Here is a 19,906-nt window from a genome sequence, read left to right on the forward strand (position 1 = left end):
ATATTCATTCATTTTATGTAAGTTTATTAGTGCTCGGTCTTGGACCAAGCGTTCGATCTCAGTAGCGCTCGTTCTTGATAAGTGCTTGGTCTTGGACCATCACTCGTTCAATAGTGTTCGGTTTCTACAGGGCTCGGTCTTAAACCAAGCGTTCGGTCTCGTTTCAATAATCTATTATTATCGTTTTTAAAATAAGAGTCGTCAGCCAAACTCAATAGCGTTCGTTTCTTCATAGTATCTCATCAGTTATTAGTATTTGGTGTCAAACAATTTTGGTCTTTAAAAGGTGTTCGGCCTAGAGTCTTAGTACTCGGCCTAGGCTTCGTGGTGTCCGGTTTGAACTCTTAAGGGTCTGTTTATTCCCTTCGGACTTGTGCTATGATGAGAAAGTGTGATCTTATTTCAGTTGAATGTATTAATGTTGAAGTATAAGAGAATTTGAAATGTGATGCGAATGAAATAGTTTGGTTATGAAAGAGTATTCCAGGGAGGAATATCTCAGAAAGTGGTTATTGATTGGTAAAGTATGAATGTGGGCAAAGCTTAGCGGGCGTTTATCCTGATATTCCGTGATTACTCGTTCTCACGTGGAGAGGAGTAAGTCATGTGTGAGAATGGCAGGAGGTCCTAGTCCATAAGGTTAACTTGGACGAAACGGATTAACCTCAGGTGGCAGCTGTTGAGGGTATCCTAGTTACTACATCACCCGAGTGCACAAACGTCGTAGCTACACAGGATTTATATAGTCCGGACAGTCAGAGTCAAGTGGTCGGTCTTTGTATGCCATGACGTATGAATTATGATTTGGTTGTTGTTTGATTTATTCACGAACATTGTATGTTTTTATTGAATCAATTAAATTACATAAGCTTACCCTATTTATCATTTTGTCTGTGTTGTGTGTTCGATTGTTGTCCTATTGCAATGATCATTCGTGTGCATGTGAGCAGAAGGAGAAGAGTTGCTGGAAGAAGCATTGGAAGAGGTGGAAGTGAAGGCCGAACCTTAGGAACGTTCGGTTAGTTGTTGGCCTCTTCTTTTGTAGGACCGTTCGGTATAAGTTTATTTTGTAAACCGTTCGGTCTAGTTGTAGTCAGTGTGCAGTTTTTAATTCCCTGCTATTATGTAAGGTAGTTCAGCCATAATAGTATCTCGTTGTGTATAGAACTGATATGTAATATTATTAATATGTGATTATTCTCGTATATGGTTTTATACTATATTTTGGGATCTTACAGCTTGAGAAAGTCTCCTAATAAAAAATATTTTTTTTTCAAAAATGAATTAAAACCAATCAAAATCAATTTAACAACTCTACCGTATAATGATATCACATTTACAAGCAATATTTAACGAGATGTAAGTTCACTTTAAAAAAAAAGAAAAGTAGTAACATATTTTTATTCATTCAATAAACGATTATTTTTCCAACAAGAATACAACACGTCGCAAGCTACTGGACAAATCCAATCACAACTTTCTTCATCTCCATGTTAAGTCTTTTACAAATATTCAACAATTTCAACATTAATATTTTGATCGATCTATTCCAATTTTCATTTCAACAAGTTTCTTACAATTTCAACACTTTTTCATCTCAGTCAACAAATTTTTTACTCCATCAAAAATATCTGTCATTTTCCACAATGACGTTATCCTCTGTATACAAATCAATATTGTTATCAGCCCATAACGCCTACACAAGGGTCCAAAAATCTCAGTGAAAACAATGATAATGATGATAGTCCAATTATACCACATTCTCACATATCATGTACCACAAATAGATATATAGTAACAATCTTATCATACAAATTTAAATTTCATTTGCATTTTCTTAATTAATCTTAGAGTCCTATTTCTTTTATTTTCTCCTCTCTTTTTTTTACACTACATAAATTATACATTAAACCTTGTGTTTTTTCAACACACGTACAAGAAATTAAATTAAAACAAAAATTATAAATGCATACACAACGTTAAGCTAAAGTTAAAAAAAATATTTAAATAAATTATTAAATCAATCAAGTTAAATAACGAAATTTAAAAATAATTAATAAATTATCAAATACTATTAAGAAAAATAACAAGATAAATAATTCATTAAATGGATTAAACAAGTTATTAAATAATTTTGTTCAATATTTTTAGTTAAATAAGTTTGTTTTTAATATTTTAGTGTAATTTGTATTTTCTTATTAATATTTATTAAATAAATTAAACAAAAAAAAAAAGAAATTGAAAAAAAAATACAAATCGTGCTTTTCATTTACAACTTCCATTTAAACATAAAAGTAATAAATTAAAAAATATAAAAATAACTTAATGATAAAATTGAAAAAAAAAATAGATTCAATTCTTTCTCCTAACAAATAGTACTATCATTGTTCATAAAAAATAAATAATAATAAAGTAGGTTTGAGGGAAGACATGGTTGCAGTATTTGATTTCCTATATCACATGCAAATTGTAAGGCTTGGTGGAGCCCTATTGTGATATGGTACAACCATTTAGATTCTCCCAAAAGATACGTGATTTATATATACACGTTGCTCTTCTTGCCACGTTCCCCCCTTTTTATTTTATTATTCACCATGCATTTAATGTTCAATCATGTTTACAATTTTAGAAATTCAAGCAATCATTTTTATTAAATTTAATTATAAAGTACTTTAGATTTATATATCTTTTTAAGTCTTTTAAATTGGAGACGTGGTTTCTTGTGATCCTTCAATTTAAAAAAAAAAACTTTTTCAATTTTTGATTTGGGAAATACAAATTTTTAATCCTAAAGTTAAACAATTTTATTTACATAGTCGATAAGGTAAATGGTAATGTGCTAATTTTATTACATTAATTTGCTTAATGTTTGTTTAAAAGTTTATTAATTTTTTTAAGTTTTATGTATTTAGAAAAGTAATGTTTTAGTTACTCTCCCATAAATCCCTTTTTAAATAGATATATATGTTAAATATGTTGGATGCGAAAACTGAAAATTGTCATTCTTTAAATTTTAATAAATTTGAATTTCTCAACTTAAAAACTTAAAAAATAATAGACATGTTTCTTTTAATTTAGTTGTATTAAAGTTTTTTCTTATATATTAAATGATGTTTTGAAATTAATATTTGAGTTATAATATATCAAACTATATAAAAATATAAATAATTTAAATATGAATTCAAAATATTGTTTGATATATAAAAAAACATAATTAATTGAAAAAATTAGATTCATTAATTATTAAAGTTTAGAAATCAAATTATATTAAAATTTTAAAAATAAACATATTTTACGTATTAATATATGATATTAAATAAATTTGTTACAAAAATCAAGTTATAAAATTATGTAAGTTATGTGGATCAAGTTAATAGAGTTTATTTTCCACAATAATGCTAAACTTCTAACTTCAAATTACATTGCAAGTGGTCCAATAATAAGTGCTTATTTTTGTTTGTGAGTGACGTGTGTACAAACACACGTTAGCAAAATTTGACTTGTTGCAATTGTTTACTTGCTACTATAGTACGGAATTCTTACCAAATTGAATTTAAGTGTACGGTTGCATTACCTACGTAAAAGACAACCTTTGTGCAGAATCAATGTAGAAAATATGTGAAACTAAACAGAGAACTGTTTTTTTTTTCAAACAGATTTTCTTCATTTGTACTTGGATTCATTTTGAAAATGAAAGAAAGGAAAAGGAAAAAAATATGCATTATTATGTTTGGTTGGTGGAGAATCGGTAAAGAAAACGAAGAAAGTCTTAAACAAAAATTAGACATGGTTTTAATATTAATTTGAAATATCTAGTTGTTTTATGTTTTTTAAAAAGTGAAAATTAAAGATTTTTTTTTTCTAAAAGAATAATTTTAGAATTTCGAATTTAAAACTAATAATATCTCAAATATAGTAACTAACTTTGATAATACTATTTTAACAAACTTAATATTGGAACAAATATTAAAAAAAAAGTTATGAAAGTATCGTTATCATTGGCATAATTGGCATTTGGTGATAACAATTTAAAACCTCATCTCTGAAATTTTGATAGTGACCACTATTTCTTTTCTTCACGTCTTCTACACCAAGTAAATGACAAGTTCCGAATTTTATGATATCTTTTAACAAGTACAAAGGGTTTGAATAGGTTTAGGATGGACTTAAAAGACAACAACAACAAAAATGTCATTACCTCCATTAACATGTGCCCATTTTCATCCTTTCTCCTCTCATACCATACCATGCACTTAGAGAAAAAGTCACTTTGTGAACAAAATATTGTTAGATTTCGATCATCGTTGTTTTGGATTTGACTAATGTTTTTGTACGAGGACTTACAAATTAAATTAAAATTTTCATTTCTTTTTAATAAAAAATTTATGTATCACAATGTATATGGTCTGATATATACTTGAGATAGTAAAAAAAAATTATAGATTTCCTTTCAACAATTTTGATTTTTTTTAATATTTGATTTTTGTTAATTAAAAATAAAAAGTTACGAGTCCTGGTCTCTTTAATAATGAAATTTCATTAACAACTTATGTACTAACAGTCCATCCTGCGTAATAATATACTAGGACGTCAACATTACCTATTGAAATTTATTTATATTTTTAAATAAATGTTATTGATGTACTTTAAAGGAAATAGTATAAATAAAAATAATAATTTTAAATTTTAAAAAATAAACATCTAAAGAAAAATATTAACAAACACAAAATCAAAATTTTCTATCTTATTACAGATATCAAAAACCATAATTTAAAATATAGAATATAGAAACCCTAAACAGAGAACTAGATAGAAACCCAGTCATTTAAAGAGAATAAGACGTTTTTTAAGCTAAATATTTAAAATAAAACTGATGTTATAATGATTTATTTATTTTCAACTTCGACATGATTGAAAATCAATCAGTGGCCATTTCAATTTTCGTGGCAAGCAATGATCTTAAATCAACGTCAAGGGATATATAATTATATTTGGACCAAGGTGTGAAGATTCAAGAACAAAATTAATTAAATTGATTTAAATAATTTCGTATCATATGACGGATGGTGATTTAGACCAAACATAACAGACTAAGTTCTATGGTTTAGGTTTTTGATTAAACACAAAGAACCCTAGCTCATTAAAATGTACGGAATATTATTTTCATTCGCAAAAATCGTAAAAATTTATTATGTGTTTAAGCGAATAATATAGTTGTTATAATGATATTACTAGACTTGGAGTTAGCATATTAGAGTTAGAAAGAAAAATAAAAAACTATGCAATCTTAGCCTTTATTGTATTTATTGTTGAATTATATACTTAATAAATCATCCTTAATTTAATGTTATATTATAGGAAAGATGTGTAGATAGATTAAAAGATGAAAGTGTTATAAAGTTTAAAAATATAAAAATACTTGTTTGTGAAAAAACTTACTTGTGATACTGAAAATTGCTATAAAAGTTAATTTCACAGGACCCACATGACACAATCATACATGCTTGTTACTCATCTAGACCATGTTAAAGTTTGACACAAACATGTTAAAGTTCAATGTGTCGTTGACACCAACTAATGATTTGGGTTCACATGATCATGTTGACTTGTCCCGATGTTCTTAAATTCCAGAGCTTTAATTGCTCTCTTTTATGTCTTTACGTACTTCAATTCTTCAACAAATACGGAGAATGTGGTAAAAAAAATGGCACCAAATATACAAGGAAGAATTATCAATCATTTGAGTTTCAAAAATTAAAATCACAAAACTAAACCATAAAATTTTAAATTATCATTCGTGTCATTTATTCATTAGGCATCATAAGGTAGGACTAAATTTTAATACATGACACGACACGTATATAAATAATGTTAACACCAATTTAAGTGACACGTGACGTTAACACTAATTTAAGTGTTATCAGAATAATTCAAATTAATTTTATTTAATAAATAAATAAGTTAAAATAAAATATAAGGTGCAAATAAATAATCTAAATATAGAAAATAAATTATTAATTAAACTTTTCTTTAAACAAATAATAAATATGCTACATTATTAGAATATTTAAAATGAATCTTAACTAGTTGGTACATTTTGGAGGTATGAATTGAAAATCTTAACACATCCTTATATATATAGTTGATAAATTTATTTTAAAAAAAGTTATAAAATGATTTAAATTTTTATCAATTACAAATTCTTTCACTGATTAACATTTTTTATATAAAGAGAGTTAAATAGTAATTTGATCATGTATTTACATCTTTCATTCATTTTCATCTCTATATTTAGATTTTAAATGAAGCACAACTTTCATGTTAAAATGATAATGAAAATATGAAATTCTAGGACAATTATTTTTTGTTAAAGGAAAAAATGTATGTTGAGTATCTTAAATATTATCCAATTATATTATCATTATAAATATAATAATTATATGTTCATGTCTTTTAAGAATGGTTTGTAATATATATATATATATATATATAATAATAATACCCCCATCACATATCGTAATACTTGAATATATACTAGTTTTTATATTATATTATTCTTTTTACCAGGTAAAAACATTCTTCACATAATAAACCTTTATTTGGTATTTTTTTATATATTTCATTAGCACGAAATTCTTTCTTCAATGAAATTCATAACTGAACTAACAAAGATAAAATATTTCATCATAAAGTTAGTCCTACTTTGTTCTCACTCATTATTATCAATCTAAAATTGCATAGAACAAAGTACTTTAATTTAAAATACAAGGAGATGAGAAGATGGACAAATGAATGATAATGTTTCTCATGGAAGAGAGATTGGTAGAACAAATACAGGAACTCTTACAAACTATTTTCTTTTATCAAGCTATAAATATGAAGGAATAGAAGATAATTGGGTTTGAAAAGTAGATATGTCTCCTACATATACAATGTCAAATTTTTATACACTCGTAAAAGAATGTTAGGAATTGTATGAATTTAAGTGCCCTACAAAAGAATCTTAAGTACTTTTAAGACAATAAAAAATAATCATATACAACTAAATTTTATAATTTTATTATATCTATTTTTATTGATTCTATAGATTTTTTTTATAGATAGTTATTTTAATTTTAAAAATGGATAAATTAAAAAAAAAGTCACTTAAATAGTAAAACTGATTTAAAAAAAATTGTTACTTAAAAAAGTAAAACGTGAGCACTAACAATAGGAATAATCTTTATATAGTCACTAGTAAAAACACATACATTAAGCATATGTGTGTCTATATTTATTTTATCATAACAAAAAAATATATATCATTACTATAATTATAAATGTAAATATAAATATATTTTATAATTTTATTATTGATAATTATTTTAATTTTGAAAAATGATAAATTTTAAAAAAAGTCAAATAAAAAATTATTAATTTTAAAAAATGGTTAGAGTAAAATTGATAAAGTAATTATTTTAATTTAAAAAATATTATTTAGAAGGGTAAAAATAAATGTGTAATCCTATTTATATAATAGTATAAATAGATGATATAGATATATAAAAAATTTATAAGTAATTAATTTTAAAAATAAAATAATACAATTTAAAATATATTTTATTTTATAAAAATAATATTAAAAAGTTATATAATCATTATCTTTTAAGAGAAAAATTATTTAATTTTTTAAATAAAGAAAGCTTATTTAATTATTTATTTTAGTATGTGACATTGAAAATGTTTTATTCACAAAAACTAATAACAAAACAATTTCATTTGAATGATTACATAGATGACTTATAAAGAAAGAAAAGATCTATGTAAAATGATGCCGAAAGAGAATAACTAAAAATATTAATAAAATAAACAATTTCATAACTTTTTCTCAATGACCAACAAAATAAAGTTGAAAAATATATTAAAGATATCTACAAACAATAAAGTAGTTAATATTTCTAAGAGTTTAATTTGTAACGAAATTTAATATCTTCATGGTTCATATAATAATTTTGTTTAATTCAATAAAATTATTGCTGTTGTATTTATATTTTGATATTTTAAAGAACCTTTTTGCCCACTATTATTTTCTTAATATATATGATAAGATTTTATTAGCACACTTTAAAAGTAGTTCTTATTAAAAATGCTGCACGCCATTTTTTTTATTGAAATATTTTTAAGTTTATTAAATTAAAGACTAATTTTATATATTTTACTGGTTGGAAACACTAATGTTAAGTAATGAAAGTAAGAAAAAAAATGTGGTCAATTCCTAGGTGACATTCTTCTGTGATTACATTTTACTATCTTGATTAACTTCTTGAATTATGAGGTTGGGCTCAGGTAGTCCAATCTCCATCATAGGCATAGTACAATATTAAAATATCTACATGTACCACCCTCAATAATTAAAAATTGTGGCCAAATTTATTTTAATATTATCTTATTGGAATAAGAACCACATAAATATACACACTCACAATGTTCTACTGTTTATAATATGGTTCCAGAAACTCCTCACCCATTCTATAAAAAAACAAGCATTCTATTGTAACAAACAGCGACAGAGGAAGCTTCAAGGAAACCACTATTTTACGTATAAAGAGAGCATTGCTCATGAGAAAAATAATGTTAATTATTAATTAAATTGTATTTTGCTGAATCATTAAAATTATTCTTATTTTAATACGCATCTATATCATATAGATGCGTATATGATTAATGTACTTTTCTTTTCGTATATGATTATACCCTATAATCTATTTCATCTAATTACAGATATAAACCCAATTATGTATTATGAAATACACTTACATCATCTTAAAAGTTGAAAAATATAAACTTTTCTCACCAAATAAAACTAACTTATAGTAAAATAAATATATAAACTTTAGTAAATATACTTTAAAATTTCAATCAAGACAACTAAAAAAACTACTTTATTTTCTTATAACAAAAAAATAATCCATAATTTGCAGAGTCATTTACATGACAAGACTATACTTTCATAATTTTTATAATTGACTCAATATCAATATTTTTTTCTTAAATAACATTACCATTTGTTTCAATATATAAACCTCGTTTGATAATGTTGATAAAATTTAATCAATCTTTGCAAACAATATAGGGACTAACCTTCTACCGAATTAAGTTTAGCTCAACACTTTAAATATTTATTTACAAAATCTGAAATCGAAATTATGAAAAACAAGCATTTAATCTCGCAAGGAGAATCACCCCAATTTGACAATTTTAAAATATTTTGCAAGCAATAATTATTTTCTATGGCTGTAAAGAAATCATTGGAGAGTTGTGCAGAATAGGGCTAAAAGAAAGATAATGGAAGATGGCAGTTGCTTGCATATATAAGGAATATGAAGTATAAAATTGAAGGGAAAATAGGAAACTTCGTGGAAGGTGTGAAGGTAAGAAGAGAGCAATGCATGTGGGGATGCTGCAAACATTTTAGTGGCTGTTGAAACATTGAAGGGTGGCTATTGAAGAAGAGGGTTACCAGATTAGATGGGACTACATACCAATGAATGAGTTTTGGATGCAAGTGATGATAATAATGTGATAGCAAGACACAACCAAGTTTTCAACATTGTAATTCTCAATCCTTAGTTTCGAGAAAGGATAGACACAAAAAAATAAAGCTGAACAAGTTTGCATCCTCAGCATGTGATGCCCTCGTGGCTCAGTTAGATATATGTACATGCGACAAAACAAATTACGAATGCATGACTATCATACAATATTCATTGCAAATTTAGCTTCACATCTTCATTTCTAAATGTTTTGCTGCAATCTTAGAGTTATCACCATGTTAACTATAGCCATCTTTTTCTTCCTCTCAAACCCCAGAGACTATGGTGTTTTTTTTTCTTCCTTAAATCTGTTTTAAAAACATTATAGTAAGCATTGTTCTAAAATTCAAGCTACATAGTACGGTTTTCAAATATCTTGAGATCTTAAAGTTGGTGTTTGATGTCAGATTAAAATTTGAAAATAAAAACATACTGATAATAAAGACAAATGGTTGCGGTCCCTCTGTGGCTACTACCATAGTCACGAGAGATAGGAAGGTGTGTGATACTTCTGTAACCACCATACAGTCACGAGAAATAAAAAGGTTTGATAAATCGATCAAACCCATGTTCTGCTGTGTTCACAGAGCCAATCAAACAATGATGAATCTGTAAAAGACATGCAACAAAATAATGGAGAATAATTAATAAAGGGAGTTTTTTTTTTCATATTATATGACATAGACCAACATTAATCCTAAACAATATATTTCATGTCTGCAGACATTCCATATATATCCTGACCAGGATTATATTGCATGATTTGATTTGACTTTTGAAAACTAACAAGAAAATTTTAAAATAAAACACTATGATTGAATGTAATTTAACAGAAGAAGATTTCATTTGATTATATACTATAAGTAACTATTTTTACCAAACCAAGAAGTAAAGGTAAAAATATAAAATGTACAGAAGTTTCCTTGTTTTACTTTCTACTTACAAAAGGTAATTTAAATTCTAAAAAGTCTAATATATACTTATTTAAAATAAGTTTACCCTACTTGAACCGTAATTTACTTTCACAAATAATATTTTAAGTAAAGAGAAAATTCATGAATCATATTGAAATATGTAATATGAGAAACACAGTGACGAGTCGTGGAAGTGTGAAGGAAGGCGAAGGACACAGTACCTTGAGGAATGTGGTTGTTCCCAAACCTCTGAGAAAAATTACGACCAAGTCTGGTTTCTTCTCTAAATCTCTTGAACAATTGTTTTGTGCAAGATGATTATGAGCAATATATAGAGCAGATAAAAAACACTTTATGTCTTTTGCTATGGGAAATTTCTTACCACTTTCTATGTCAATGTCTGCTACTTTCCAGCATTGAAGTTGTTTGTTAATTTCTTCTTGTCTTGCACAGTCAAGACACTATCTTTCATATGCAAGAAAGTATGTTGAATAGTGCAAAGTTAAGCAAAATATACAAATTAGCATAATTTAATTCAAGTCACTTACCACTTAGTTATTAATTAAGATTTTCCACAGGTGTAAATAAGTTACTTTTTTATTTACTATCGTTTTAGTTATTTAAAGGTTTTACAATCTTCCCTCTAGTCTTTCATCTAAACTTCTATTATAAAGTCTTTTATTTTTTTTTTCTTTTGCACTTTCAATGAACAAAATATGAACTAAATTTTGAAATTTTTAATGCTAACTCAAAACAACTAGTTTTTTTGTTCTTTTTTTTTTGTTTTAATCCACTTCTCCTCCTATAATTTTGAAACTGCATAAATTTGTTCTTTATAAATCAACTTAATTGTTTACCTAAAAATGTTACCGCTTTGTGTATTTGTAAAACTGTAGAGAGAAAAGGTGAATTTAAGTAAAAAAAAAAAACAATTTTAATTTTGATGTCTATTTTTTTAATTTTTATTTCTTGTTAGAAATTTTATCTCAACGACTATAATAATTTTTTTTAAAATTTTCGTCCTCAACAAAATCATTTTTAGTCCATAACATTTACTTAAAAATAACATTCATTTTATAAATCTATATCAAGTTTACTATTGACATTGAAAATAAAACAAAAAATTTTCTACACTAATATAGTATTAAAATCTACAGTATTTTATAAACATTTTTATTTAAGTAGTATTTTAATAATAATAAAATCATCTTGGTCTAAGAGTGAGAAGTTAATAATTATAATTGTTCAAAATTGACATCCTTTGAAGTCAAGTTGGTAAAGATCCATGGTAAAGTATAGCCGTACAGTGATTTGTACTTTGATCAGCCCTTATTTTCTCTGTTTGAAACAACAGTTGCATATTTTGTTTTGTATGTTAAACAAGGATTAAGACCCGAATGAAAATTATATTAACCAGGTTTAATTTTTAGATCTGAATGACATATAATAATGACCTTTAAGAGGAATTTTTAGATAATATCAAGCAAGGGAAACTTCCAGGAAGGTTCCCACATAGATTTCAAAAGGCTCATTATAATATAAATACACCCTTAGCTTCTTCTGTTTCACCAACAAAAATACATGCACACACGTAGCTATCTATAGTAACTGCAAGAAGATACCCTCTGTAGTTTTTTTGGTTTATGCAGCCAAAACCAAAGGCTCACTGCATCACATTTTTTGGCTTGTGTTTCTTCTAGCTAAAACCTCCACATAACAAAAATGGCTTCTCACCAACACGAACCATGGCTACTGGAGAACGGAAACCCGAAGGTCTTGACCAGGGAAATGAGACATGGTCGCACTGCGCATAGCAAGTCTTCCAACTCACTTCGCAAGAAGTCTGATCGCACTCTTGTTTCTAAGGTTCCCTGTGCCACTATCCGAAACATACTTTTCAACTTGCAAGAGGTTATTCTTGGCACCAAGCTTTCCATTCTCATCCCTGCCATTCCTGCTGCCATTGTTGCTGAGTACTGTGGCTTTGGAAGAGTGAGTTAATATCTCTCATTGCTCCATTCAACCTCCAAACACATGTTTCTTTTATAAGTTTTGTTCACTGTGATCTTCAAATGACTATCTATATCAATCTTATTATGAAACATTTGCAAACAATTAATTCAACATTCAGTAAAGCTATGAAAAGTTTTCTATAAACACCATGGTCAATCAAATGAACTACTTTTTGAGTTTAAAACTAGTTGGATGTATTTGAATACGGCACGGAATTAAGTTATGATTGAGGGCGGTTCTTGTTTAAAACATTAGTCGGTCACGTTCAAACTACTATAAAAATTCATGAGTGTATGTTTCAATCAATGGATTTTATGTTGCAAAATGATTTCTCTATTGTTAATCATTTGTAGTTATATTGCCTTATATATGACTATTGACTGTTCTATTATCTATGAACAGCCTTGGGTTTTCGTGTTGAGCTTGCTTGGACTTACCCCACTTGCTGAACGTGTGAGCTTCATAACCGAGTAAGGAACCTCCATGAACTTGTTGCACCATTTCTTTTTATCTCTTGATTATTTGTTATGTTTTGTTTCTGGGTTGATTGCTGATTCTAGCTCTACTTTTTCTGTTGGTGATGCCTTCAAAATACTGCAGACAAGTTGCCTTCTACACTGGTCCTACAGGTATGAATCATGAATGCATCATCAATTTTGAAGAGTTTTCACAGAATTAAAATTATCTTTACTGGTTAATATTTAGAACATAAATATAACCATCAAGGATCAAGACTCTTCTGACACTGTTGCACCAATCATAGTTTCTAGACAACTGGTTTTCGAGACAAAACCATGTGCTATTTTTCTATATAAATTGTTAAGCTAAGCTGCAATAAAAAAGAGTTCACATGTTCTCAATTGTGGTATCACCACAGCTAAATGTTTCACATGTTCTCAATTACAGTTGGAGGACTTCTGAACGCTACGTGTGGGAATGTTACGGAGCTCATAATAGCAATATTTGCGCTTAGCAGTAACAAAATTGCTGTGGTCAAGTATTCTCTGTTGGGTTCTATTCTTTCAAACCTTCTTCTGGTTCTTGGCACCTCTCTATTATGTGGTGGCATTGCAAACCTTAGAGTGGAACAAAAATATGATAGAGTAAGACTCTAAAATCCACTTACATTTTCTTCTTGTGTGTTTGTATTTTTCATTGTTCTTGGTGTTTTTTTTAGTAATGGAACAACTAATGTTAATTAAGAATTTACTTTACAGAGACAAGGAGATGTGAACTCACTTATGCTGCTGTTGGCATTGTTGTGCTACTTACTTCCAATGCTGTTCAAATATAGCGCTGCCTCAGCTGCTCTCACTGTTGATCCTTCACTCCACTTGTCTAGAGCTTCTAGCATTGTGATGCTGATTGCATATGTTGTTTACATAATCTTTCAACTGTGGACACACAGGCAACTATTTGAAGCTGAAGATGTAAGGTTTCTTGAATCATGAAAATGTGAATTTGGTTTGCAATTAACTAATCTAATTCATGCCAATATCTTAGAAGTATTTAACATGGTGAATTGGTCAGGAGGATGAAGATGACAGCAATGGTTCAGATGAACAAGCCGTCATTGGACTCTGGAGTGGCATTGCTTGGCTGATTGGGATGACTGTGTTCATTGCTCTGTTGTCTGAATACGTGGTGGATACAATTGAGGATGCATCAGATTCATGGGGTTTGTCTGTGAGCTTCCTCAGCATAATCTTGCTACCAATAGTTGGCAATGCAGCTGAACATGCAGGAGCAGTCATATTTGCTTTCAAGAACAAGCTGGTGAGAACTTGATAGTGTTATAAACTTCACACTTCCTTTCATTAAGCATAATATTCTTAATGGCCAACCAATAAATGTTTTAAGAAAAATATGAAATTCATAGAAACTAAAGTATGGTTTGTCCACAGGACATCTCATTGGGTGTTGCATTGGGTTCAGCAACTCAGATTGCCATGTTTGTGGTAAGTTTCTTCTTCTTTTGATGCAGTTTCTTCTTCTTTTTGTGCTTCTTTTGATGAGAGATTATGCAACTAAAATATAGGTCCCTTTGTGTGTGATCGTTGCTTGGACTATGGGTGTCAAAATGGATTTGAACTTCAACATCCTAGAGACAGGTTCCGTTGCTTTGGCAATAATAGTCACAAGCTTTACTTTACAGGTATATTTAACAAAATTCAAGAGACAAAAACCTTATATTTTCATTCAATCTCCTAAGGAATATAAGCGTTGACAAAACCACTATTTATATAGGATGGTACTTCTCACTACTTGAAAGGCCTTGTTCTCCTGCTGTGCTACATAGTTATTGGAGCTTGCTTCTTCGTACAAAGAACACCATTGAGTGAGCAAAATATGTCAAATTTCAAAATGATTACATACAATATAAATTTGTGATTCATGCCTAAAATTTGATCACTTATTTTTCACAGACCAAGCTGATGCTACAAACGTCATTCCTAAAGCAGCCATTAATGCAGTTTTAAGTGCTTAGTGGGTAAGTTGCAACTTATTGGCACATAAAATCCTTCAGTGGGCATAAAAGTTAACTGGGAACTTGGATTGCAGGCTTTGGCCTATTTTTGTCCTTTGCTGAGATGAAGAATGGTGGCATCCAAACCCAAAATCAAATCAAATGGATTGGTTATTGTTTCATTCTGATCACTTCATATATATCCATAAAGAAAGGAGAAAAGAAGTTTGCAAGTATTTGCAAATGGAACACTGTGTGCAAGATCAATCAATCATACGTGTGTTCTATCAGAGAGTTGGTTTTTGATCTTGTGCTTCAGTAAATGCCAATAAGTGGAGATTGTTCTTGTTTGAGTTTGGTTTAGAAAGAATCTCTTTTCAGTTTGCAGAATATCTCTTGTATTTTTTAGTTTGCAGAATATCTCTTGTATTTTTTTTTGTTTCTTCTTACTACTACTACTACTACTCTATGTACGACCTTTTGCATGTGACTCCTTATGAGTTTTCAAAGTTATATTCATATATGTTTGGTTTTTCTTCATCTTCTGTGTAATGAAAAAGAGTATTTTAATCTTTTAATGTTAAGGTGCAGGAAGTAATAACCTAACCTTTCATGGTCCATATTGGATTATATTTTGGTCGATGGGCCTAATAAGCCCAAACCGATGTTGGACCAAAAAATATTCTGGACCAGATCCGACTGATGCAGACAAAAATAAAATTCAATTTGTATTAAACTGTTTTAGTGAAAACATAAAATTTGAAACTTAATTTATTCGATTTTAATATATTAATAACGTTTATCCCCTATTATAATAATGTATTTTTATTAAATTTTAAACGCGCACGTAGCAACAACCAATCCCCATAAAATTATTTCAATGCAAAAAAAATAATTATTTGTTGCAAACCAAAAGCTTTTGAGAGACCCAATCAATTTTTGAAAATGTCATGATTTAAATATATTAACAAGAGAAACTTTAACGACAATCATCCTCTAAAGAATTGATATTAAGATGTAGTAAAACTACTTGGTTTTTTAAAATAGTTTCAGAATAAAAAATAAACTATTATCTTTTAAAGATACATCCACCTTCTTCAAAAAGAAATCTTCTAAAGTGTTCTTTTTTACCTTAACAAGCTTCAATGTAATAGATGAGGCATTTTTGGTATTTATATTGTGTAAAGATGTACCAAATTTACATGTGATTCTACCAACATCTAGCTTACTTCTTTGATTGTTCATAAATAATATTAAATATCATTAATGGTCTAATTTCTAATAGGTCCAGCATGGTTAATATGTATATATGTCTCATATACATTTTTTATTTTTCATATATTAGGTTAAATTTGAAAAAGCAAACCACCTCTTTTAGTTTTTAATTAAAAGCAAAGTTATGCCGATTAAAAATGTTAAGATCGAATAAACTAAAACTATAAATGTTAATTGTTGAGATCATTCAAATAGGTGACCAAATATGAATAGTTTGTTGTCTATTTTTTAGATTAATATGAAACATATTATAAAATAATTAAACTTAATTAATCTTCTTAAGATTTTTTAGGATTTCTATTGATTTCGCATAGAGATGACAACGGGTCGGGTAGAGCACGGATAATGTCTATCCGTAACCCGACTTGAAAAAATAAAGTACTTGTTATCTGTCTCCTACTCGCACTGTATTAGTTTAAAAAATACCTATAAGTATTTTAAAACCCGCGGATACCCACCAATATTTAAAATATTATATTTTTATAAATTATTAAAATAAAATTAAATAAAATTACAAAAAATATATAAAATGTAACATCCTTTTTAGTAGTATAAAATTATTAAAATAAAACATTACATAGATGCTAACTTACCAAGAATTAGAAACTTCCAATGAAGGAGAGTTTACACTTTGGAGAACGTAACTCTATTTATGATTGCTGCTATTCTCTTAATCTCACGTTGAAAAGACTGAAAAACATCCTTCCTAAGCTCACACCATTAAGGTGATCGTTGTAAAAGAAGAAAACATACACAAAGACAGACAACACAAAAGTAAGGATAAGCTAGTGTACAAATAAAGTCTCAAATAATAATTTAGTTTAACAATTAACAACATTCAAGAACAAGCAATTCATACAACCACAAGACCACTATACTCACTTATTCAGATATAATGCTGATGTAGACTACTACAGGCATGCACTCATGGTAGTATTTGGCAAACCTTACTTCTATGTAAACCATTAATCTTGAAACATCCCTCAAAACTTGACTCTGATGCATCCACTTGTTGAGAACATGTAACCATCTCCTTCTAATTATTACTCAGCTCAAAACCTTTGAAATACTTCAATTTTCCTCAAAGACTTCATGTTCTCTCAACTTGGAAATTATGCCTTCTACTATACTCTCCTCAAAAAGCTCTATGTCCTACACAACTACTTCTCAAACTCTTTTTCTTCTACTTCCTTTCTAAATATCGATTCCCCTTGGTCCATTTCAGAAATTTTATTCCTTTCTTAACTTAAGCTTCAAACCTTCCACCACTTTTCTTCTTCAGATCTGAAACATACCAAACCATGTTGCCTTCTAAATCATTGCTACTCCATTGCTCACCTACACCTTCCTTTTCCTGACCTCTGACGTTACTGACACACAGAATCAATCGGTTTCCTAAATCTTGCTACACAAATGCTTACCCAAACTCCTCTTGGTAACTTGTGATTTATACTCTCCCAACTCTATTCTTGAAATGAAAGCGACACTTCTACCTCCTCACATCTCAATCGATTCCTTGAAACTCAAAAGCTCTAGTCTTCTAACTCCTTATCTTTGAGGCAAGAATTTGTCTCAAAGGCTTTAACCAATTCAAATAAAAGTATGTAGGTCAAGTTGTCCTCAAACCTGCATTCCTCTACCACTATAGAGCATAGTACGCTACCACAAAGGCAAGAACAAGAAAAAAATCACTATAGACAACAACACTAGAATCACAACTCTTTCTTTCCCCAAACCTTCATAATTAAAAAAGGAAAATAATGTCTGATATAGTCATGAGTGTGCATCCTCACTACTCTTATCAAGATATTTTTTGTTCTCAATACTTCTAGTTAGACAACCAAACCACACTGTCTACTCTCAACTCTACATTGGAGAGGCATGATAAACCACAATCCTCAAGTCATCCTAAGAACGAACTGCTCTGATACCATTAATGTAACATCCCTTTTTAGTAGTATAAAACTACTAAAATAAAACATTAGATAGATGATAACTTACCAAGAATTAGAAACTTCCAATGAAGGAGAACAAAACTTTATTTAAGATTGCTGCTATTATCTCAATCTCACACTGAAAAGACTGAAAAGGCATCCTCCCTAAGCTCACACCATTAAGGTGATCATTGCAAAAGTAGAAAACATACACAAAGACAAACAACACAAAAGCAAGGGTAAACTAGTGTACAAATAAAGTCTCAGATAATAATTTAGTTTAATAATTAACAACATTCAAGAACAAGCAATTCATAAAACCACAAGACCACTATACTCACTTATCCGGATATAATGTTGATATAGACTACTGCTGGCATGCACTCATAGTAGTATTTATACTCTGCAGAGTTATAAACAAGGGTAACTCGACCTATTCACAACGAGGTAAATCTTCTACTTCTAAAACCTAGAGGGCTTGGATGAAGACCTACTGCCATTCTCTCCGCGACCCCATTCAATTATACATGAGTTAAATGGTTGGTAGAATATCAGGATACCCGTGTACCATAATCTCTCTATCAAGCATTTTCTTACAACTTTCTAAAAAATAGAATCTCTCCTTGAGATTTTTCTCATAACGCACTTTTCTCATTCTCAATACACACCACTTTCATTCTCATATAAACCCTATATTTATATATACATTGCATACAATACAAGAATCCATTTGAAACCATATACATATAACCTTTCACTTTTACATTGCATACAAACATATATAACATTGATTATACTACAAAGGACCATAAACAATCCCAACAAGTCATCAAAAATCACATGAAACCATTCCATATACATTAATACACAAGAACAACCCAAGAAGAACCACTAAACAACACAAAAATCCTTTAAACTAAAACTTAGGCAAGGAAAACAACTTTGAAACCCTCACCAATAGCTTTGGAAGGGTCCAAAACTCCCCAAAATGACCTGAAGAACGTCCAAAACGAACACCCGGTACCCTAAAAACCATAAAAAACTGGTACTGCATCGCCTAGTAGCGCCTAACATTAGCATCTAGCGTCCAAAGCGCAACTTTCGGTTTTTTCAGTGCTCAGCTCCCAATTTGGGCGCTCATCGTTATAAGTAAAATTAAGACTCAATTTTCTCAATTTAAACACTTTACCCCAACTTCTAAAGATCCCTAGGTCCCTCCAGACCTTGAGAAAACTCTGAAAACACTACTACAACACAAAATGACCCATTAATACCCAAATTCACTTTTATAACTCAATTCTACACTTTTCGACCCCATTTACAAACTGCATAAATAAGTCTAACTAAATACACCTGTTAGCACCCTCCAATACTTTAGTTTCACCCCAGCATCCCATTTTCCATTTCCAACACCTAAAACCTCTAAAATGAAGTAAAAAACTCAATCAATGATGCAATTAACACTTCCATGACAAATTTTTCTGATATAGACCTCTAGACAAGTCTTAATTGATCTCATAACATACTCCTAACTCTCCAAAACAGTTTATACAGCTTACCTAAAAATCTCATTACTCAAAACCCCCTTTTTACACCAAAAACACTTGAAAACTCCAACCATAAATCACCTCATTGTTACATATCAATTTTCAATTATCTAACACTTCTAACAAATCTCAATTAACCTCCTAACAGTGCTAAATCTGTTACCATCTCACTCTTATACCTATT

The 19,906-nt window shown here is 29.0% G+C and overlaps 1 protein-coding gene across 1 annotated transcript; it reads left to right on the forward strand.

Annotated features, from left to right (window-relative positions):
- Positions 1-12,041: 12,041 nt before the first annotated feature.
- Positions 12,042-15,506, forward strand: LOC108329300 (vacuolar cation/proton exchanger 3). The gene is made up of 11 exons (XM_017563454.2): positions 12,042-12,478; positions 12,902-12,969; positions 13,100-13,128; positions 13,406-13,602; positions 13,717-13,929; positions 14,030-14,275; positions 14,404-14,457; positions 14,538-14,654; positions 14,747-14,837; positions 14,926-14,990; positions 15,062-15,506. Exons 1-10 carry the CDS (start codon positions 12,209-12,211, stop codon positions 14,985-14,987), a joined length of 1,347 nt encoding a protein of 448 aa, XP_017418943.2. The 5' UTR covers positions 12,042-12,208; the 3' UTR covers positions 14,988-14,990; positions 15,062-15,506.
- The last annotated feature ends 4,400 nt before the right edge of the window (positions 15,507-19,906 follow it).

The sequence above is a fragment of the Vigna angularis genome, chromosome 2 (assembly GCF_016808095.1).
Source record: "Vigna angularis cultivar LongXiaoDou No.4 chromosome 2, ASM1680809v1, whole genome shotgun sequence".
Lineage (NCBI taxonomy): Eukaryota > Viridiplantae > Streptophyta > Magnoliopsida > Fabales > Fabaceae > Vigna > Vigna angularis.

What these genes read in the sequence shown, in the direction of transcription:
- LOC108329300 (XM_017563454.2), top strand. Translation starts at nt 12,209, where the DNA reads ATGGCTTCTCACCAACACGAACCATGGCTACTGGAGAACGGAAACCCG. An exon ending in AGTACTGTGGCTTTGGAAGA is followed by an intron (nt 12,479 to 12,901) that starts GTGAGTTAATAT and finishes ATCTATGAACAG; the next exon opens with CCTTGGGTTTTCGTGTTGAG. An exon ending in AACTATTTGAAGCTGAAGAT is followed by an intron (nt 13,930 to 14,029) that starts GTAAGGTTTCTT and finishes TGAATTGGTCAG; the next exon opens with GAGGATGAAGATGACAGCAA.